The sequence below is a fragment of the Agelaius tricolor genome, unplaced genomic scaffold (genome assembly GCF_023055355.1).
Source record: "Agelaius tricolor isolate 1412-34295 unplaced genomic scaffold, bAgeTri1.0.p SCAF_15, whole genome shotgun sequence".
NCBI classification, from domain to species: domain Eukaryota; kingdom Metazoa; phylum Chordata; class Aves; order Passeriformes; family Icteridae; genus Agelaius; species Agelaius tricolor.
The window spans coordinates 15,126,215-15,148,014 of NW_027269275.1; the positions used below are offsets into that span (position 1 = coordinate 15,126,215).

The 21,800-nt window shown below is 50.0% G+C and overlaps 3 protein-coding genes, 1 long non-coding RNA gene and 2 other non-coding genes across 7 annotated transcripts in view; 2 read left to right on the forward strand and 4 right to left on the reverse strand.

The window, feature by feature from the left end:
• The window catches only part of RANBP10 (RAN binding protein 10), a 64,633-nt gene extending 62,562 nt beyond the window's left edge, over positions 1-2,071 (reverse strand). The window contains exons 1-2 of one of the 2 annotated variants that reach the window (XM_071440649.1): positions 1,733-2,071; positions 739-850 (exon numbers count right to left, since the gene is read on the reverse strand). In XM_071440649.1, coding sequence (XP_071296750.1) covers positions 739-850; positions 1,733-1,937 — 317 coding nt within the window. In that variant the 5' untranslated portion in view covers positions 1,938-2,071. The remainder of the gene's footprint in view (positions 1-738; positions 851-1,732) is intronic. The other variant, XM_071440648.1, reaches the window with a different exon arrangement.
• A 1,861-nt stretch (positions 2,072-3,932) lies between these two features.
• CENPT (centromere protein T) lies at positions 3,933-17,207 on the reverse strand. Its single transcript, XM_071440650.1, is given in 14 exon segments — positions 3,933-4,334; positions 5,960-6,064; positions 6,788-6,952; positions 8,182-8,269; positions 8,874-9,074; positions 9,398-9,574; positions 12,261-12,686; positions 13,153-13,295; positions 14,296-14,329; positions 15,134-15,267; positions 15,439-15,532; positions 16,068-16,194; positions 16,882-17,019; positions 17,022-17,207. Coding segments are annotated over 14 exon segments (2,142 nt in total). The 3' UTR covers positions 3,933-4,210.
• On the reverse strand, positions 16,221-16,860 carry LOC139596391 (uncharacterized). The gene is made up of 2 exons (XR_011681313.1): positions 16,528-16,860; positions 16,221-16,449 (listed from the first exon to the last, which is right to left on the reverse strand). It is a non-coding gene; the product is annotated as an uncharacterized lncRNA (long non-coding RNA).
• Positions 17,206-20,027, forward strand: THAP11 (THAP domain containing 11). The gene has a single exon (XM_071440651.1). The coding sequence runs from the start codon at positions 17,206-17,208 to the stop codon at positions 17,935-17,937; it is 732 nt and encodes a 243-aa protein (XP_071296752.1). The 3' UTR covers positions 17,938-20,027.
• A 1,033-nt stretch (positions 20,028-21,060) lies between these two features.
• Positions 21,061-21,143, forward strand: TRNAL-CAG (transfer RNA leucine (anticodon CAG)). The gene has a single exon. It is a non-coding gene; the product is annotated as a tRNA-Leu (tRNA).
• Positions 21,144-21,295: 152 nt separating this feature from the next.
• TRNAL-CAG (transfer RNA leucine (anticodon CAG)) lies at positions 21,296-21,378 on the reverse strand. Its single transcript has one exon. It is a non-coding gene; the product is annotated as a tRNA-Leu (tRNA).
• Positions 21,379-21,800: the final 422 nt, after the last annotated feature.

Sequence of the window (21,800 nt, forward strand, 5' to 3'; positions counted from 1 at the left end):
CACTTCAACAATGATAGCAAAAAAAATCAACTGTAACAAGTTGTCACTTTTGTTTGGTTTTTAGTAGGAACATCTGCTGCCTTCCCCACAACCCTTAAACTGGTCGGAGTTCAAATGTCACACCTGAAGGACTGGATTAAATCCCTCCTCCTGTGTGGCTTTGCCTTCCAGATAATATTCCTGCCATATTCATCATTTAACAACAAACAATGCCAGGGCCATCCACACAGAGCAGACTAACACCTTCATAATGAGTAAAAATTAAACCCACATTAACAAGAGAACTCCAGACCTTGTTAGAAATGCCCCTTTACTGCTTTCCCCAGTGTTCCAGTACTCTTCACCACATCAACACCACTGCAGCAGTCCAAAATTAAGCTCAAGGCTCCTCCCTTCTGCTTCACTTCATTTCTGAGGCATCACAATTCCAGAAACCAGAGTGACCAGACCTTGCCAGCAAGAAGAAAACCTACTTTAATTCATATCACACCAGAGACCCCCAATCTACTGAATTTTTTTTTTTAGAAGTCCCCATCTCCAAGAGCTCAGGACACAGCTGTGCCAGTGCCTCTGCTTCCAGGGCATTCCACCTCGTTTGGATCCATTCAGCAGGAGACAAAACCTGCCCGTGCTGTGCCTGCCTGGAACAGGGAGCTGGAACCCTTCCGGAAAGGAGGCCAGAGTCCAGCAGAGCTGCCAGCCACACATCCCAGGCACTGGGCTGCAAGGAGCACTTACCCATCTCTACCTTTACTGACGATCTTCACTTCAAAGTAATAAATGCCACAGGCTGCAGGGATGGGGTGAGTGGCCCTGACCGAGGCAGCATCTTTGTGATTTTTACCGTGACCTAAGAAAGAACAGAAATGTAAGTACTGAGGGGATCTGGCCTCTCATGTATCCTGATCTAAAGCCTCGCTGTCTGAAGCCAGCAGGGATCTGTTTCTACACGGAGCCAGCCATTTAAAGTACACGTTCCAGAGAACCAGCATACACAACTCTGCACTGCCACCAAGAACAATTCCTACGGCACAAGCATTTCAGCTTTCCCTTTGTTTTCACCAGGAAGTTTTTGAGAAAGACTCTCAGTACCACCTCTCCCCCTCCCCACAGACACAATTTGAAGACCAATGTACACAGAGAGAAGACAAAAATGATTACACAAGAAGGGAATGACATCAGTGTTTACTAGCCAGGCTGGAAAAGGAATGATCTCTTCTCCGCTGGGTGGGTAGGGAGAACAGCTCCAACAGCGAGCAAGGAAAACATCGCACTACAAGTCAGCGAGCAGCTCAGTGGTGTAAACCCGAGGAGCCAAAGCCCAGGCAGGCAGCGTGTCGGGACCATCCGAGCGCTGGGCTGCCTTTGAGCAGGATGACAGAGTAAACAGCCGGTCTGCCCGCACCGGGCCCGGTCCAGCGGCACAGCACAGCGTTATATAAGGCCACACACCCCGCCGGGCAGAGCCCCCGGCTCCCCAGCGCCTCCGCTCCCGAGCCCCGGCAGCCCGGCCCGAGCAGCCCAGCCGGGGCTCGGGGCCGAGCAGGCTCCCGGAGCTCGGCGCCGCCCGTCCCCGCGCTGCCCCCAGCGCCCCTGCCCCGGGGCCGCCGGACCCGCTGCCGACTCAGCCCGCGCCCGGAGGGCCCCGCGGAGCGGCCGGGCCGAGGGCCCCGCCGGGGCCGTCCCGCTCCGGGCCGAGGCCGAACTCGGCGCCGACGCCCCAGCCCGGCACCTTTGTAGTGGACGCGCAGGTTGCCTTGCGAGAGGCCGATGTAGTTGTACTTGTCCTTGGGGCTCCAGGAGCGCGGCAGCGGCGTCTCGTCCTGGTTGACGGCGGGGTAGAGGCGGCGGAGGCGCCGGCTCAGCTCCTGCTCCTCGGGCGGCCCCGGCGGCGCCGCGTCCCCGCCGTGCGGGCTCCCCGCGCCCGCCTCCGCCATCTTGGACCCGCTTTGTGTCAGCGGGCGGGGAGCGAGGCCCGGCCGCGGCCGGCAGCCAATGGGCTGCGAGCGTGCCCACAATGGGGCCGCGCCGCCCGACGGGAAGCGCAGTCCTCGTCACTCCGGTCCGCCCGTCCCTGTCTCTCACCGAGACTACAACTCCCGAGAGGCGGAGCGTGCAAAGCCCCGTCCCCCCCTTCGGCGCGCTGCACGCTGGGAACCGTGTCCCCGTTCCGCTCTGCTCCCTTCAGCGCCGTAGGGTGCGAGACTCCCATTCCCAGCGTGCTCCGCGGCAGCGCGGAGCCCAAGGACCGCCCAACGCCTGCAGGAGCCCGCCGGCCGCCTCCGCTCACGGGCCGGTTTCGGCCACCGCGCGGCGCCCGCGCGTCAGGCGCTGCGTGGGCAGCTATGGCGGCGCGCGAGGGGGTCCTGCGGGCGTGGCCGTTGCCATGGCGATGGATAAACGGAGCGCGCGCGCCATGGCGGAACGGAGCGGGCACAGCCCGGACAGCACCGGGAGCAGCGGCGGCTCCGCTGCCAGGGACCGGGGACCAGGGACCCCGGCTGAGCCCTGCAGCTCACAAAGGATCCTTCGAGTCCCAGCTGGATCCATATGGCTACACAGTCTTTGTATGTATTTTTATATATATATATATATAATAAATTTAAATGCAATTATGCCTTGAGAGTACACAAAAACTGAACTACTGCTGTGAAGCCACGGCCAGCAGGAAGAAAAACAAGATCCTTGAGCAGACTTCTAGTATGAGTTCATTCTTCTGTGTATGACACACGTAATTCCATGTTTCCATTCTTTTTCCATGTCTCCATAGCAATAAACAGGCCCCTGTCATCATTCCAAAGCCGTGACTGTCAGAGCAACTGGGGACCTGCTTAAGGCAAGAGCTGCATTCTCTTGGTCTGCACTGAAGTCACAGGTCTGACACAAGGTACTCTTGACAGAATGATCTTCCCTTCCTTGTGAGAGTATTTATATAGTTATATATTTAGATTTTATATTTAGACTACATCTATAGTTGTAATATATATATTTAGGTATCTGTTCAAGCCAGTTGGATACAAAAAGTTACAGCCTCTGAGGCTCCAGGCTGCCAAACAGGTATCAACTGTTTGGAATACACCCAGCCTAAGGAAAAGGCTCCAGTGAGTTGAAGAATTCCCATGAAACATCCAACCCCAGTGTCAGCCCAACACGTGGCAGGCAGCAGGTGCAAAGCACTGCCTGCTTCCATTCCTCCCCTCGGGAGCTGCAGCTCCTGCTCCTGCTGAGAAGAAAGTGAACTCTGACACACCCTGGAGAAGGGAATCCCACCCATGCAGGACATGCAGACACTGCTTCCAGCAGAGCTTCTTAAAGGACCCTTCTCTTTCCAACACTTCAGTCACACTGTATCAGCAAAAAATGCTCTTTGTTGTAGTAATGGAATTATGCTTTGAAAAAATCCTTGAAAAATGCCTGCCATTTGGAGTGGCACTGCCTGCTGAAGAGATTTTAACTGCACTGGCCATTGTGTCCTTCAGTGTTGTTCAGAACCTGTTTAACCTCCAGCCCTGCTGCCAAGAGCTGGGTTGGATTTCCAGGAGTCCCTATAAATTTGTGCCACGTGGCTGTGGTTTGAGGAGACTGTACTGCACCCACAGCATAACCCAGAGGGTAGGAGGATCCACACTTGCAGCAGGGTTTAGGACAGCCTCAGATGGGGAGAAACAACTTGTGCCACACTGACTGCCCAGAAGGAACTGAAGAGAAAATCCAGTATCCATCTCCATCCCTCTAAACTGGTACATGTGAGGAGCACAGCATGGACCAGCTCCTCCAAGCAGCAATTGCCTGCACAGGAACACCAGTGGAAAACAAAGGGGCACCATGGCTGGCATGAAGAGCACCCAAATGCCTGCTAGGAACAACTTGAACACCACAATGCAGGAGCCTCTCAGCTCACTGGCATAAACAGCATTGGCATCACAAAAAAAACCCATGTAACATTTTATTTATCAGAGCTGTACAAGTATCCAAAGGTAACATATAAAAATATGGAGAGTCAAATTACTTGTAACAAAGGCTGGTGAGACCCAGCAGGGTGGTGTGGTGGCCACAACACAAGCTGCCAGCCCTCAGGAGAACATCCAGCAGTGGCTGCCTGACTGGGTGCGTGTGGAAAAGCATCACCTGGAGCAGTGACATGGAGAACCCAGAGCCAGTCAGCCCCTGGGAGCAGCCACCAGCCCAGGCCAGGGGCAGCCCTGCACCTTCACTTGCAGGGCAGCACTTTGTTTCCACTCACTGCCACGGGGATCAGGAGCCTGCGGTACTCCAGGGGGAGGTAACGCTCTATCAGCACCCTCAGAGGCATCTTGTCTGTCACCAGCCCCTGCCTTCAGCCAGAGAGAGCAGGGAAGAAACAAGAGCTGTTAGTGAAATGTGTTTCCACTCAATGCCACAGTAAAGCTTTCTTGCAGTGCTGTGTTTGCATTTAAGAGCTGAAATGCTCTGACTGCTCGTGACAAACGGCTCCAGACTCGTGTTTGCAGGTGCCATGCAGGACTGCCCACACAGCAGAGCAGACAGACCCAGAGAGGTCCTGCAGAGCAGCTTCCCACTGTTTACCATGGGGATATTCATCTGTATTGATCAGGACCAAAGTAGAGGCTCATTCTTTCTAAATTCACAATCCACCTACCACGGGATAAATTCTACCCTTTGAAGATGTGTACAGAATGATGGGACAGAAGGAAATAGCTCAGTACCCAGATTTTTTTACAGTCACAACTCAGAGGTGGTTGGCATTTGCCAGCTGGGTAGGCTATGGAGTTTTCCTGTACACCATTTAGCTGACTGGCCTGAAAAAAATCAGCATCTCCCAGTTTTGTAGAAAGAAAGGAAGTGCAAAATTTATTCATACTTCCCATGTGGAAGGAAGGGAGATGCTGTTCTTATGCAATGAGCCAGCAACAATTCCTGATCTCTTTATGAGGCAGTAAAAAGGCATAAAGACATCTAGAACAAGGTGAAACAACAAGTGCATGGAATTCTCACACCAGGACAAGTAACCCACTGTGCCTCCTGGCCTGTTCATACCTCAGCACACACCAGTCAGGTGGGAAAACAAAACCTCTGCATCAGGACAACAACAGATTATTCTTTTTAAGCACCAGCACCAGCTCACCTACAGAGGCCCATGCAAAGCCAGAGTCATCAGCTGTGCCCTGTACTATCCCCCAGGTGACTTTAACTTCACATTTGAAACTCTTCCAGTGGAGATTAAGAACAACCGCTCAGAGTAAGGACTTTAAATGAAAAGTGGTGGGTTGCTTCAGGCCTCACAGAGGGCTTCCACACCAAGAATAAATCCCTTCTGTTTTGGTCACAGAATAAAGTAAATCCAGGCAGGAGCTGGGGCAGCTGTGAATGTGCAGAGGACAGAACAGCAGTGAGGCAGCTCTGAGAACAGCTCTTCAGGCTGCTGTCCAGGAAGGTTGCTGTTAGGAGAGGCCAGCCCTGCCCACCCAGGCTGGGGGCTCTTTCTCCTGCTCTTGAGGGGAACTGTCAGTTTGGATTCCAAGGATCAGCTTGTGCAGCAGCAGGAAGAGCAAGTCACCAAAAGAGACAGCAGGACATGTGAAAATGCTCAGAGTGTCAGCTGCAGATGATTTCATCAAAGAGCTCACTGGAGGATGCAAACAGTGCAGCCCAGCCTCCCTCTTAGCATTTCTCTACTTCCTCTACACATTCTACACAAATCCTTCTCCTCTTGGTTCCTCAGATGACTCCTTGCACTCACAACCCCTCACTACTTCCCCTTGCCCTTCCACCATCACCAAGTGGTGCAACCCAAGTCCAGGGATGTCTCCTGGGACAGAAGTGGCCTCAGAGTAAATCCCAGATCCCACACTTCCTATGCAAACACTGCTGGTGGCACATTCTGGCAACAACCAGCTGTTTTTGGGCTATCAAAGCACCACCAAACACAACTGCAGATTAGTAACAACCCTTCCATTACCTTCTCATGAGGACTTCCAGGTCAGCTGCCTCCACTGTCTTCCTCCCTGCATGGTGGCTGTAAGCTTCCAGATCATCACTCAGCTGCTTGAAGTATCTGTCTGAGCTGAGGGGGGAAATCAAAGCACATCAAAGCTGCTGTAAATACCAGCTACTCACTCCCTTCTGCAGGGCAAGCTGCACCAGAGCTGCTCCTTGTGCAGGTCACAGCCTGCCAGGGAAAGCTGAGGGAGAAGAAACTCTCCAGCCCATGAACAAAGCTGGGCTTCTCAGCCCAGGCTCCCTGGAACTTCAGTGCCAAGACAGCTGTGAAAGCTGCACAACCAGAACCCTTTCCAAACTTCCCACAGCTGCAGGAGCAGGGGTTGACACCAGTGACAGAGAAATCAGCACTGAGGGGCAGATATTGGCTGCTGCAGTGACAGTGTTCAGACAATACACAGATTTTCCTCATGAAAGCAACAAGGTCCAAGGGTGCAAAAAGCTGAGAAACCTGGACTCCAGTGAAACATGGCCCACCCTCACAACGGCCATTGTCCAGAGCCACCCTGCTCATGGAATTGATACAGACAATCTGTGTGCTACAGTTTGGTGGGACAAAACCCAGATGCACCTGAAAGGCAGCACTGATCAGATACCCACAAGGCAATGCACAGCACTTTCCACATTTCTGCCCATTTTTATCAAGCCTCCCAAGACTTTTTCCATCTGAAGAGAGATGGCTGTCAGCTTGTCAGTAGCACTCTCAACAAGTTTACTTCAGGGGAGAAAATAAAGGAAAAAACCTCAATAGTAAAAATAATGGAAAGAGCAGTTTGTTGCTACATACCATTTTTCAACAATTTGGATTGCATCTCTGGTTACTGGCATTTTAGCAAAATGTCTGAATATCTCCTTTATCAAACTCCTTGGTACTTGAGGCTCCCGTGGTTTCTTCTGGGATGTTCCCAATCTCTTTGGAACTGTCTTAGGCTGCAGCAGCTTCAGGGGAGACCTTTGAGGAAAATTGAAAATTCACACATTGAATGAAGAAGGGAGAGGCAGAGAACACCAGGTTGAGTTTGGAGAAACCCTAACCTGAGCTGGAAGGGATAAGAACTACCTTGAGCTCTTCATTCTTTCTCCCTCCCAATTCTTCAAAACTGTCATGCCCACACAGGGCAGTTTGCAAACAGTTCATGTGGCATCATGGCCTTAAGAGAAGCAATCCAGGTTCAAGTTGCCTTGATTCTAGAGTGTTCATGTAACACACTGTCAGCAAACTGGAGTTCTCTGCCACACATGACTGCAGTTTCCACTGCATCCCTGCAGTATTCCCTTTACAGTAGTGCACAAAGTTTGAGGCACCACAGGTCACCTCTGCATCTATGGAAGAGGAAGCTGCTTTGCAGGGAATCATTCTACACTATTAAAAACTTCAATGGGGACTTTTTTTGTGGGTTGTAGGGTTTCCCACCTCTCCATTAAACAAGGCTGTAAGTCCTAAAGGAAATTACAATTGTCTTCCATTCTAAAATAGGAAAAAATGTAATATGGAACAGTTAAGTGAAATCCATGGATTCACTCATATGGAATTGGAAAACAACAGAAAAAAAACTAGAATCTCAGGCTAACACATGCAAAACCCTAGAGAGGGTGTGTGGATCACTTGACTCTCTCCAGTCCACCCATATGTGGGCAAAAGAATTTTGTCTTCTTGTTTATTGCTTTAATAGACAAAGCTCTGAAGTCATGGGCTAGAAGATTCCTCCTAGGTTCCCTAGGACCCACTGCTGGTGCTTCTGATGAAACCAAATTTCTAGTCAAGAGGGTGCAAGTGTTAACTAATTTGGAGTAATGCAGAGGACAGGTTCACCTTCTGCCTCTAAGAGAGCTCCATTTTAGTCAGCACATGGCAACTGCACACAGCTTTAGGCTTCTGCAGTCAATACAAGTATGTCATTCCATGTGATCAGTGTCTTGCCATCTGTAACTCCCCCTCTTCTGCAAGGGCCTCTGCATCCCTTACTGGAGTCTATGGCTCCAGAGTGGCTTACCAACTGAAAAACTCCTAGGAAAAGTTTTGGCCTTTAGCACAAGAAAATATTACAAGAAGGTTCATTGGAAAGCCTCAAGGCATCAGACTGCCCTGGAAGAGCACTGACATTCACTCAAAGATTTCAGCACTGACATTCACTCAAAGATTTCAGCACTGTCCACAGGCTGGACAAGGCCTAGGCTTACCTGGGAGCAGCAGGTTGTGCAGGTTTTGCTGACAGCAGGAGGTTGTGGGCTGGAGCACGGACAAACGCAGGAGTCTTCATGGAAACCTCTGGGAAAAAAATACTGGAGGAAATGAAGTGTCTTTCCAGAGCTCCTGGAGCAGGCAGTGCTGCCACAGCAGAGAGAAACCAAGCCAGCTCCCCACATGGCTGTGCCCCACAGCACCCTGAGCCAGCACAGCTGCTGCAGTGCCACCCCCCCAGCTCCTGTCACACGGGCTGGTGGCTCCCTTGGGCCCCTGGGCTGGCCAGGCTGCAGGGACACACATCAGGACCAGACTGCAGTGGCTGATGGCTGTGTCAATTCAGGGTGCCACAAAGCTGCACCCTTTTTAACCAGAGAGAACTGCAAAGTCTGGAAGTTACCTCTGTCATCTTGCTAAGCCACTGGCAAATTCTCCTGGCCAAAGGGACAAGCTGAGCTACAGAGTCACATTGCAAGGGCCACACTATAAACTTGTCCCTGTCTGCAGATTTTCATGAGTCCCTCCAGGCAAGGCTCCTGTTACCAGCATCTCACCTGTTCTCTATGAACCCATAGCAGTTTCCTCCAAGTCTAATCTGCACTAACTTCACTCTTGAACTTTTTCACTTCTTAACAAGCGAGAGCAGGAAAGAAAACAATGTAACAGAGATGCTGAGCAGATTCCTTACCTTCACTTGCAGGGTGTTCAGCTTCATCCTCAGCAGGCTCTTCCACTGAACTATCCAAATTCAGCATCATAGCCTGGTCCTGCAGTTCATCTCCTTGTTCAGTTTCACTTACTGGACTCATCTCAGGTTTTTTAAATGAGGAAAAGGCATGAGAGTGCCTGCCCAGACTTTCAGCTCCAATGCCTCCAGTAATCTCACGTTCTAGATTTCCAAAACAGAAAAAATAAAGCACTGAAACAAAGATCTTTGCTTGATTCTGGAACTTCCACTAGTCAATTTTAATCGAAGATACCTGCTGTAATTATACATTTCCAAACACTACTGCCAGTACAATTTTGGTTTCCCTTTAAATAAATTGCAGTCTTCCAGCTTAAAATGACAAAATCAGTTTGATATTTCCCCAGTAATTAGCCCAGCTTCCAGAAGACAAAGGAAGCAAAGTCTCTCTCAGCACTGATGCCAGCCATGCAGCACGAGAGCACTCTGGCACTACAGAGAGCTGCCAGCATTAGAGGTGTCCTCACCAGCTCTGGGAGAGCTGTGGGCTCCAGTGCTGCCTTCTTCCACTTCCTCTCCTGCTGAAGGAGCCATTTCTGTTTCACCTCTGCTGTTCTGTGCTGCAGTTATCTGCAATTCTGCTTTTTCAGCCAGTTTCTTCTCCAAATGTTCCGAATGTCCCGCACTTGCACCATGTTCTGCAGCTAAAATAAGAAATTCTATCATACATCTTATCTACAAAAAAACCCCAACCAACCACCAGTTCAACCACCACTGGAATTTATTTGTGATAAATAAACTTAGCCATAAACTCTAAATAAGAAAAGCAGAAACAGTTCCCTTCATAGCTGAGAAACGCCCAACTTTTCCTGTGTTTGCTCCACAGCCACCTAATTAGGGGCCCATCAGATCCCAGTGAAGGAATTTTACTTACAGTAAGCAGAGCTCCTCCAGATCTGCCATCTCTATGGCCATTTTCAATTTTGGTGATTGTGTAAAAGACCAATTTCTTTTCCTTTAAATCTAACAATACCTGGAGTTTGTGCTCAGATTCTCCTCCTCATTTCCTCCATTTTTCTGAATAAACAATTTTATAAGAGATATATTCCATTGTAGAGAGAAGAGAGCCTAGAGTGGTTTTAACCATGCAGGACAAGCCTCTGGCATGCAGGATGAGAAATAATACAGACACATGACTTGCTTGTGTTTAAAAACTTGAGCTACTGACTACTTAAGTATTCCTTTTTCCTTCATACTACATATATAGTCCACATATCTGTTACTATGTAGCTCAGTTAAGCAGAAAGCCACACAGGTAATTACTTTGTGAAAATTGGGCACTCTGACACCATGACACACATGACAATGCTGTCACTTGCTGAAGGGTGTGGAAATCTTGGCTGAGTCCAGAACCAAAAGCTGTCAAACTGCACTTTTACCATCTTCTCCAGCAACTGGGAGTTTTCACACTGAAAAGTTCAAGTGTGGCAAGGCCTTGGGACCCCCAAGCCCAAGTGAAGGGCACAAGGAAATGTGGCCAAAGGTAGTGCAAAAATCAGTTATATCAATTTCACTAACCACAATATTGGGCTGCCTACATCAACACAGGGCCTAAAATGAAGTGAAATATTAAGCAGCTTAGATTAGCCAGATGAGGGCTCTTCATCTTTCCTATGGGAAGCTGAGCAGTAGTACAGATCTGCCCAAACATATGAACCTTGATTCCACTTCCAGTCACAGCCCACTTTTAGAGAGCTTGTCTGGAAATGACCACGTATTTCTGGTATGCCTTGAATTAAATTATTTCCAGCATCTACTGTACAATTAAGTCTTATTTTAATCTGAGTAAAATAAGTTTTATTTTACAAGTCACCTGAAAAACTCTGTTTAAATCAGATTTTACTCCATTCCCTTTCTACAATGAAAGTACTTCTTACCCTCTTGGAAAATCTTTTCCTGTTCCACTCCATTCTCTGTATTAATCATCTCTTCTTCTGTATCACTTATTTCTAGGTCTTCGATTAAATGGGACACAACTTGTCTCAAATACATGCGGGAAACATTTAGAGTGACTGGGGATCCCAAATAGGTACTTGAACTTTTGGAGGGCAGAGAGGAGTTCCATCTATAAACACCTAGAACAGATCATTAATGTGTGTCCTGGTAACTTTTGGAATTTTCTCTTAACTTTCCTGGTAAATACAAAACCAACCAAGGAGGGAGAAGAAGACACACAAGAAACATTTGTGTGTACTTCAAGAAGTTTAGGGAGTTGGCATCGAACCTTAGGAACCAGTTGGAAAAATCTTTGCAACTGTTTTTCAGCTGACCCTGAGGAGCAACACCACCAGCAGCCTCCTGTGGCAGAGCAGAACTGTCACCATTATGATCTGACATTAATGCCTTACTAACTCCAGCACCTTAAAGATCAGCTCACTCCCCCTATTCTTCCCCTCATGGGATCCAGTCCCCTATTCCACATCCTCCACACTCTGTATCATCTTTCCCTTTGTCCTAAAAATGCCTGCCTTTGGAGCTCTCTGAGCAACTAACCTTTTTCTGTTCATTCCTTCCCTTGTCCTTTCAAAACAACTTTTGCCTGATCCAAACTGTATGAGGAAAATCTGCTTCCATTTACACAACCAGGACAAGCCCAGGGAAATGAATGCCAAGGAGAGGTACCAGGGGAAAACTGGCAAGCAAAAGGAATTGCAAAGCATTGGTACAGAGTGAGCAGGGAGGCAACTGCCTCTGTCCAAAGATTTTTAAGGCCCTGGGGACAATGGAGAGGTTGGCTGTGACAAATAAGTGACCATACCACAGTGAAGGTCTGAACTAGGAACTTCCAGAGATTCCTTCTAAGTCTGTCTACATGTCCTATATATTATCTCCTCATTTTTGTGACCAATTTAGGGTGCCCACTTCTGGGGTCCCAGTACAAAGGAGAGATGGACACAGTGGAGAGCCCAGCTAAGGCCCACCAGGACAGTTAAAGGACTGAAGCATCTCTCCTAGAAGGAAAGGCTGACAGAGCTGGGACTGTTCAGCCTAGAGAGGAGAAGGCTTGGGGCAGATCTTACCAATATACACAAGTGCCTGAAGGCAGAGTGTAGGGCAGACAGAGCCAGACTCTTCCCACTGATGCCCAGTGCCAAGAGAAAAGGCAACTGGCACAGACTGGAACATGGGAGGCTCCATCTGAACAGAAGGAAGACAGTTTGCAGTCAATACCCTTGGAGACTCGTAAGCGCCACTTGGATCTGGGCAACCTGCTCTATGTGGCCCTGCCAGAGCAGAGGGGCAGGAGAAAATAACCTTGAGGTCCCTTTCTACCTCAACCACTCTGTGAGTTCAGATAACACCTGCTAAGCCTTAACCCACAGTACTCACTGCAAACCACCTCTTCTTCAGTAACAGAAATCTGTGCCCCTGGGTTACTCTGCTGGGAGTGATCTTGCTTTTCTTCTCCCTGTTTTTCAGGGGTTTCTGGAGACACATGAGTCACTCTTTCAACATGCTCATCATCAAGGCTTGAGCTCTTGGAGTATCTTTTGGTTCCCTGGTTTGTGTTCACACTGGATACCAGGCCCTCCAGTCTTGCTGCCTCTTGATCTGCATCAGAAACTGGGCTCCTCTGTGCTGAAGTTTTTGAATCTGACAGCTGGGGTTCAAGAGCAGACAATTTATTTTGGCTCTCTTCATCCAGCTGGGGCTGAACAAAGAGCTCTGTGCTATTCATCATCATTTCTGCATCACTGGTCAGCATGCTTGTTCGAATCCCAGATGCAGACTGTGAGTCCACAAGATCATTCTGTCCTGTTGAGAAAGTTTTAAAACAAATTTTGTGTGAAAAACTGTTCAAGGTCATAGGGACACACTATACTACCAGGACTTGTGTAATTCATTATTTAAGTCATTCAACCAAATTTTACTCCTCCTCAACAGATCCAACACTGACACTGTATGACCCCACTTCTGTGCCCACAACTCTCCCTACCAAACAACAGAGACCTCAGTACCCACAGATGAAGATGATCCCCAACAATTCCTGTGGTTTAAACGACCACACTGGGCAAAGTACACATTTAAGTGCATAGAATCAAAGGAACTGCCAAGGCAGAACCTCATTCTAATCTTGCTCCCAAATCCCACTCTATTTCTGTCAATGTGTTAGTAAATTTGAAATTCTAAAAACACAGACCATGCTTCAGTAAATGCTACTAAAAGCCCCTTTAAAGTAAGGCACTGCCTCCCAAAAGAGAAATAACAGCACTAAAGAAACCTTTGCTCTTCAGCAGGTTCTGTTCCACCCTGCTTTCAAAGGCCTGCATGTCAACAGCCTTGCGGGTTTTGGGCCTCCGCAGCAAGCCCCTCTTCTCAACGGTGTCTGGGGCCAGCAAGGAACCCACAGACATACGAAGGGATCTGTAAAAAGGGGGGGGAAATGTCAAAATCACACACCCCACTTTCCCCCTCAGAATACATGATGGAATTTTATGAATCTTAAAAAAAATAAAAAGGGGAAAAAAAAGTTTGAGAGTAAAGATATACCCTAGACAACAATGGAATGGTAGGAGAACTTCCCAAAAAGTTTAAGAATCTTCTTATTATCGATACTCTCAGCAAAGTACAGCTACCAACACACTGTGACTGGTTTAAGAGAGAGCTGATAGCAACACCTAAAGCAGAGGAAATGCTTCTCACTGCAGGTGTTTTGCACCCTGAAGACTGGCCATGCTCAATGACCTCCTGCCCCTCTCTCCAGGCAAGCCAGTTAAAAAGGGGGTTCGGAGGGTTCAAAGACAGAAATACAGAATGCAGCCCCAAAAAGCAGCTTGTGTGGCACCCCAGGCAAGGGCTGCAGTGAGTAAGGTGATTTTGGGCTGGGCTGATTTTGGCCAGGGTCCTTTGCAAAGTACACAGGCAACACCAGAAAGTAAATTCTTTGATTCACTAAAAAGCTTTTAAAGTCCAGAAAATACTGCATAGATGCAATTGATGTAATAAAACTATGAACAGGCAGGGATAATATTCTAAAGTATATTGTGTACTGATTTACATAATATTCTAAGGTATATTGTGTACTGATTTACATAATATTCTAAGGTATATTGTGTGCTGATTTACTGCTGGAAGCATGAGAACAAAAGGAAAAAAGGAATGATCCAAGCAAGTGAAAAGAGGAGCAATAGCAGCACTACAAGCTAGACCAACCCAGGCACACAGTGCAGAGGCACAGTTTCTGAAAATCAAAAGGTGTGTGGTGCAACATCTTGAAATTCCATCAGCAGAGGGGCAGATGCCTGTGTTATAACACTAACACAGGTCTTGAACATGAACCCAGGCATCTGCACTGTTCCTCACCCCTTCAGATGTGATCACAGCCAGGACAGACAGAATTTAAGACGTTTTAGGTTAAACTCACCGAGTCAGAACTGTGCTGTCCAACGCTGACTGAGCTAGAAAAAGTGGATGGCACATTAGTTGAGAAATTACCCTTTACACACCAGACTACAGGAACATCCCAAGGGATCTTCCTCTTTTCAGAGCCAGCCATGCTACAATCCTCAAACAACATTACTTTGGTGCAAACAGAATTAGATAATGAGGTCATTTTACCATTTCTTGTCTACATTTCAGAATTGTATGTTAGAAATCTAATAAGCAATTTCTGAAAGGGTAAGAAAATAAGTTATTTCAATGAAAATTTAACATGGCACATACTCTCAGATTTAATAATTTTTCTTTTACCACACTGATAACAAGATGTTAGGTCTTGGTCACAACCACCCTTCAGGAACCCAACCCAAACACATCTGGAGTTTTACACAGATACCTATTCCACCTCTTGATGAAACTAGAACTCAAACATGTTCTGCTCACAAAGAACTTTATCATTATTTTATATAATTGCAATTGAAAGTATGCAGCTGCTTGTATTTTAAAGTTTCTAGAACTGAGAAGAAGACAGGGTTCCTCTGGAGACACTTCAAAGCTCAAAAAGCACCAAGTTGCAAAAGTAGTCAGGAAATTACATACAGTCATGGCAGAGCCTAGAACTTGGCTTTAAAAGGTTTATTTTAAATTTGATAGGATGGGGGCTTTTACTTTCTCCATTTCCCCCTTTGCATGAGATATTGCAATCTGGATTCCAAACCTACAACTGCCCAACTGGGCAGGTCCTGACAACTGAGCTGAGCAGGTGAGAACCAGCTGACAGCAAATGCAGCACTGAGCAAGGCAATTCTTGACTGCAACCTTACCTTGGTACTGGGGAAGTCGTCTCTCTGCTGCTTTCTCAAATTCAGAAATGCTGAATTTCCTTCTCTTCTTTTTCATGTGGAACACAGTGACAGATGTGTCCTCAGGAGCAACATCTGGCAGCTGCAATTCCCCCCTGCCAAAACAAACCAGGCTGGAGAGGAATTTCTGATAATCCCACCTGACAAGATGCAATTCTGATCACTGAAACACAAGTAGAGAAGTCCTGCTCCCCAATCCCACCACAAAAACTGCAACTCTAATAATAGTGTAATAAAAGCGTAAATTGTAAAAAAACCCTACTTACATGCTAGAAACCCTCTTAGGTGGGACTTCTGAATGAGCTTCTTCTGTGTCTTCATGGTTAGATATCTGAGGTGCCAGTGGTGAAACTTGGGGCTCTGCCAACAAACCAGAACATTTCCTTTCCTCAGTTCAATACAGCAGAATGTCACACCTATGCTACAGGCTGTAAATAACATTTGCTAGCAGGTGAAAATAAAGACCTAATGAAAACTGTTTGGGTTCTACTCCTGGGAAGGCTGGCAGTGACAAAGCCAGTGGTGACAGGGGGCAGCACGGGGGTTCCCTGCACTGCAGCAGAATAACTCACACCTGAACCTACAGTCAAAGGCAGCACCAGGATTATGTGCTCAGTCACCACGATAAGAAGACCAAGTGAAGAGGGTTTTGAAGGGGATCTTCAAAGCTCTGATCTCACCAGTGCAAAGCCTGATCTCTCAAGCAGTTGTATTCTGCATTCAGGTGCCCTGCAGTGACTCCTCTGTTACACAAATCAGTCATACAACAATCTGATTTCTGTTTTGTGTAATGGGGAAAGGATAATGGGCCACCAAGGAACACCTTCTGTTTTCTTAACTTTTCCAAAACCATTGTTTTTCTGTTCTCAATTCTCCTGGAAAAAAAGACACTTACGGTTCTGCATGACTCTCTTGAGCATAAGCCGTGGGGTGCCATTTCTGAGATCAGGGAACACTCCCAGTCTCTGCTTTGCCAAGGTGCTCCTGACAGATTTACTCTTATTTTCTACACTCGATCCAGTCTAGAGGGAAATCAAGAGACAAGCAATTCAAAGCTAGTATTTTCATTATTAAAGACTGCAACATCAAAAGCATCCACCACCCATGTTCTAATCACAAGCTAGGCAAGCTGGTAAGAAACTTTTTCCAAATTCCAAAGAGAAATTGCGCGTGTTGGCTTTTTGACAAAGGTGGCACTTCCCGTGTGGACGGGAGACAAATCAGCTGGGGGAATGATCCAGAGGGGGTTCCAGCATAAAACCCTCCTGTGGAATCACCTACAGGGGTTCCAGCATAAAACCCTCCTGTGGGATCACCTACAGGGGTTCCAGCATAAAACCCTCCTGTGGAATCACCTACAGGGGTTCCAGCATAAAACCCTCCTGTGGAATGATCCAGGGGGTTCCAGCATAAAACCCTCCTGTGGACGGAATCCTGAGTAGCCTCAGAGCACAGCCGCCACCTAAACCTGCCGAGCGCCCTGGGTCAGGCCTTTCGGCCCGTTTTCCACGATTAAAGGCGAACAAGGGCGAGGGAGCAGCCTCCGCTCCTGCTTCAGAGGCATCACTGCTGTCTCAAACCGGGAGCGACCGGGCGGGCGGCACCGGCCGAGTCCCACGGGACGGTCGATCCCAACAGCGACTCTCCTTTCCTCCATTCTTTCTTTTCTTCCTCCCCTCCCGCCCGCCCTTGCAGATCCCTCGGGGCACCTGTGCCGCCGCCCGCGTGTTGTGGCCGCTGCGCCTGAGGCCGGGCCTAGCCCGGGACCGCCCGTCAGCCATGGCGGGCCCGGTAACGGCCGAACGGCTCCCGCCTCCCGCCGCCTCTCGCGAGACACGCGCGCGCGCGCCGGGAGGGGCCGCGGCGCAGTGTGGGGCGGGTAGTTCCGCCGGCGGCGCGGTGCATTGTGGTCCGCGTAGTTCCGGGGCGGCGGCGGCGGCGGCGGCGAGAGGCCGCGCGGGCCTTGTGGGAGCTGTAGTTCGGCGGGGCCGCTCGCCCCGCTCGCCGCGGGTGTCCCCCCGCCCCGCGAGGCCATGCCGGGCTTCACCTGCTGCGTACCGGGCTGCTACAACAACTCGCACCGCGACAAGGCGCTGCACTTCTACACCTTCCCCAAGGACGAGGAGCTGCGGCGCCTCTGGCTCAAGAACGTCTCCCGGGCGGGCGTCAGCGGCTGCTTCAGCACCTTCCAGCCCACCACGGGCCACCGCGTCTGCAGCGAGCACTTCCAGGGCGGCCGCAAGTCCTACCTGGTGCGGGTCCCCACCATCTTCCCGCTGCGCGGCGTCAACGAGCGCAAGGCTCAGCGGGCCCGGCGCCCCCGCCCCGCCGCCGCCGCCGCCGCCGCCCCGCAGGGCCCCGCGGCCGCCGCCGAGGCCCCTGCAGGGGGCGCGGCCGAGGACGTGAAGCCCATCGACCTGACGGTGCAGGTGGAGCTCGGGGCCGCCGCCACCATCGGGCCCAGCCCCGTGCGGCTGCCGGTGCCGGTACCGGCGGCGGCGGCGGCGGGGGAGGAGAGCCCGGTGGAGGGCGGCCCCCCCGATCACTCGTACTCGCTGTCGTCGGGCACCACGTCGGAGGAGCTGCTGAGGAAGCTGAACGAGCAGCGCGACATCATCGCGCTGCTGGAGGTGAAGATGAAGGAGATGAAGGGCAGCATCCGCCGCCTGCGCCTGGCCGAGGCCCAGCTCCGCGAGGAGATCCGCGAGAAGGACCGGCTGCTCCACGCCGCCAGCGCCGGCACCCGCAAGCGCCACGGCCTCTGAGCGCTGCCGGCGCCCGGCCCGGAGCGGGGCTCTCCATCCCGGAGCCTCCGCCGCCCCCGCTGCGGTGCCGGGCACGGCAGAGATGGGATGGACCGCGGCCCCTCCGTGCCCGGCTCAGCCCACGCCACAGCAGCCCCCGGCCGGGCAAGGCCGTCGGGTTCCCCTGCCTGGACTGGATCAGCTCGGTGCCCAGCGCCGTTATCGCCCCGACGTTGTCTCCGGTGTCACCTCGCCCCGGGCCCATCAAACCCGCTGTGTGCGGCGTCGGAACGCGCTGCTCGTAGCGTGGATGGGACCCGAGCCGTCACTAAGTGGACGTAGGGTATCGGTTTTCAGCAAATAAACTCGCTCTGTGTCAAGTGAGGTAACAGCAACACTACCCTGGAGAAGGCGTGTCCGACTGCCGTGGGCGCTGTCCCCATCGCAGGATGGTCGGCGATGTCGCGTTCAGCCTCGCTCAGTGGAGGAAAGCTTTAGAAACCCTCTCAGGGTGATGTGTTTCTTCAGTAAATTACTGATGCCATAAAAGACTGCTGTTCCTAGCGTGACAGAACCCCCAGATTAAAGAGTGTTCTTGTACCGTGTAGTTTCTGCTTTCTCTGCAGCGTGTGTGAATTGGTTACAGATGTCTCCATGCTCTCGACACCAGTAAGGATTACAGTCTGGTACAAGGAACACGGTGGCACTTAACAGCTGTAGTTTATCTCATTGGCTTAAGACTCCCTCTAATGAAATGGAGGCTTTGTAACACATTGGAATTTCAATCCTTGGCTTTCGTTCTGAGATCCAGGATGAAACAGAAGTGACTTTACCTGCAGTGGTTGCAAACCTTTCCTGTCTAATCCTAAACTAGTTGGCATGACTAATAATCTGTACATTAGGCAAGACCATACTAAAACCTGCTTGTGTGTTCTAAACCAAGATTTACGAGTATTGTAACAAATCTATGTGGAATGGTTGTGTAGTTTCTGTTTCTAGCCAGCATCAGTCCCTTCACTTTCTGCAACAGGAAACCAAATCAGCGTTGGCTAGAAAGAGGGTGGAGTGAGGGTAGCAAAGCCACGGGTTTGGCTTGGTTATGCACTTCCAGCCTGGCTGGTGGAACACATCCCTCAGCAGTTTGGAGGAGGAGGAGGAGAAGGGGAGTGTGTGGTGCCCCAGCATGGCCCTGTGGCAGTGGAAAATGATGATGGATGTTAAGAACAAAGGGCACTTCACCACAGTGTACCCATATTCACCTTGGAGGGAAGAATTCCCAGGTGTTCCCTGGCTCTGTGAGATCCTTCTGGAACCGGAGTGCGTTGTGCTCAGTAGATTTGGATGTCACTTTTACTAAATTTTATAGAGGTATTTTCTAAATGTAAAAAGTATCTTTAGTTTGAAATTATGTAATCTTTGTAACACTGGCTAATGTAGCTTTACAACCATCAGCTTCAACACTGTATACAACCGAACAAAAGGGCACCGTGGGGTTTTGTAGCCGGAGGTTTCTCTGTAGATCCTGAAGCCAGTTCAGCTCCAGGTTGTCACAGCCTGCTATGTGATGCATGGGTCATTTTTATTAACGTGTGTGCCAAGTTGGATGGTCATCTGTGAGGATGCTACATGTCTATCCATGTACCAAGTCCTTGCTGTTACTTCAGTTTAATTTATTCTCCAATCTGATATGTGGCTCTCCAGCTCTGTGCTATACTGATTTTTCTGCGAGTCGAGTTAGCAGCGATTTTTTCGTTTGGTTGGTTTGGCTTGTTGTTTTGGGTTTGTTTTTGGTTTCTTTTGTAGGACAAGCAGATACCTGCTCCACCATGGGATCTAACATATGTGATTGGTCCAGCAGCTCTAGAGGCTCCCATCAAGACAGTAGGCAGCACAACATCCCTCCTTGCAAACGAGGCTGGTTGTGCCTCTGAGCCCGTTCAGAGCGTGCATGTCCTGACAGTCATGGTACTTTTTCTACCATCAGGAGGCACTTCAGGATACTCAGCCATTTGGCCTTGCTGGACTGGTTACCTGCTGGACTGTTTGACTTCTCCAGGTTACACTGAGGTGCTAACATGCTTAATTTTAATAAAGTATATTTTGTTTTCTTACGTTTCCTGTCTCCTTGTGGTTTTTATATATATTTCTGAAAGGTTGTGGCTGTAGCTTTGTCTTTTCTTTTGTAACACCTTTTTTTTCATTGTCAGCTCCACAGCTGGAACAGCAGGAATATCTTTACATTCATGAAGGGTGAGGAAGAGGAGTTTGAGGTCAGTTCAGTGTACCACACACCTACCTGCGCAGAGGTTGGAGCCATTTTGATGAGCCATCAGTCACAGGGTGCTCTCTGTGCAACCTGGAGGGATTTGAGCAGGGAACCAGGCTTCCCCCAGGGCTTCCCCCAGCATGACTCTCCTGTCTAATGCCTGGTGGAGGAAGGAGAAGTCATGGCCTCCCATGAACCAGCCTAGTGTAGGGAAGAGCTTGCATATACTCCTAGAACTTGTAATTCCACTTGCCAGAGTTCCTGGTTTCAGATTGGTTTAGAGCTATTAGTCTCAAGCAAATGTATGCAGCAAAAAATTTCAGCTGCGCCTCAACCATCCCATTTTTGGGTTGAACTGGGAATGTTAAATGCAGTTGCAGGATGGGGAGGTGATGAGGTGATGGTCCCACTCCACCCTGTGCTCGTGCAGCCTCCCCTCAAGTTCTGGGAGCAGATTTGGGCACCATAGTACAAGAAGTATCTAAGGCTGTAACAGAGCATTTAAAGGAGGCTGTGAGGATGGTGAAGGGTCTAGAGAGGAAGCCATGTGAGGAGTGGCTTGTTCAGCCTGGAACAAAGGATACTGAGGTCAGAGCTCATTGTGGGCTTCAGTTTCCTCAGGAGAGGCACCAGAGGAGCAATGCTGCTGTCTGTGACCAGGGATAGAACCTGAGGGAATGGCCGAAGCTGTGTCAGGGGAGGTTTAGGCTGGATGTTACGGAAAGGTGCTTCACGCAGAGGGTGCTTGGGCTTAGGTAAAAGCTCCCCAGGGCGGTGTCACAGCAGGGCGGTGTCACAACCCGTGGTCTGATAGAAGCGACGGAACGTTAGCTCAATGCCCTCAAAACTAGCACAGGCCGGCAATGCTGCCCAGCGGTGTCAGGATGGCCGAGCGGTCTAAGGCGCTGCGTTCAGGTCGCAGTCTCCCCTGGAGGCGTGGGTTCGAATCCCACTTCTGACAGCTTGAATATTTTTGCATTACGCTCGCTTGTAGTTATTTAGTTGATTGCTTTTAATTACGCGCTTTTGGTCAGTTTTAGGTTTTTTTTTTTTCATTCCCGCTCCCGTCCGCCTTCCGCAGCTAAAAGCGCCCGCAGGCGGCGCAAAAGTAGCTGTCAGAAGTGGGATTCGAACCCACGCCTCCAGGGGAGACTGCGACCTGAACGCAGCGCCTTAGACCGCTCGGCCATCCTGACCTGCCGTTGAAGCAGCCTTTGCAGCTGCGCCCCATCCCAGATTGCAATCGAGTTGTCGTGTCTGGTCACTCCCGGGACAGCCCGGGGTACCTCGGGACAGCCCGGGACAGCCCCGGGCCCAGCCCTGAGCCACGGGCTGCATTAACGACCTGCATGATGGGGTCCGGGCGCCCTGGGCGCATGACACCAAACTGGGAGCAGTGGCTGATCGTCCAGAGGGTCCTGCTGTCACCCGGAGCGACCCGGACCAGCCCGGGATACGGGCTGACAAGAATCTCCCAGGGTGGAGGCTGATGAGGCGCTACGCCGATTGCCCAGAGAAGCTGCGGCTGCCCTGTCCCTGGAAATGTTCAAGGCCACGCTGGAATAAGTCCACGGGCTTGGAGCAACCTGCTCTAGTGGAATGTGTCCCTGCATGGCAG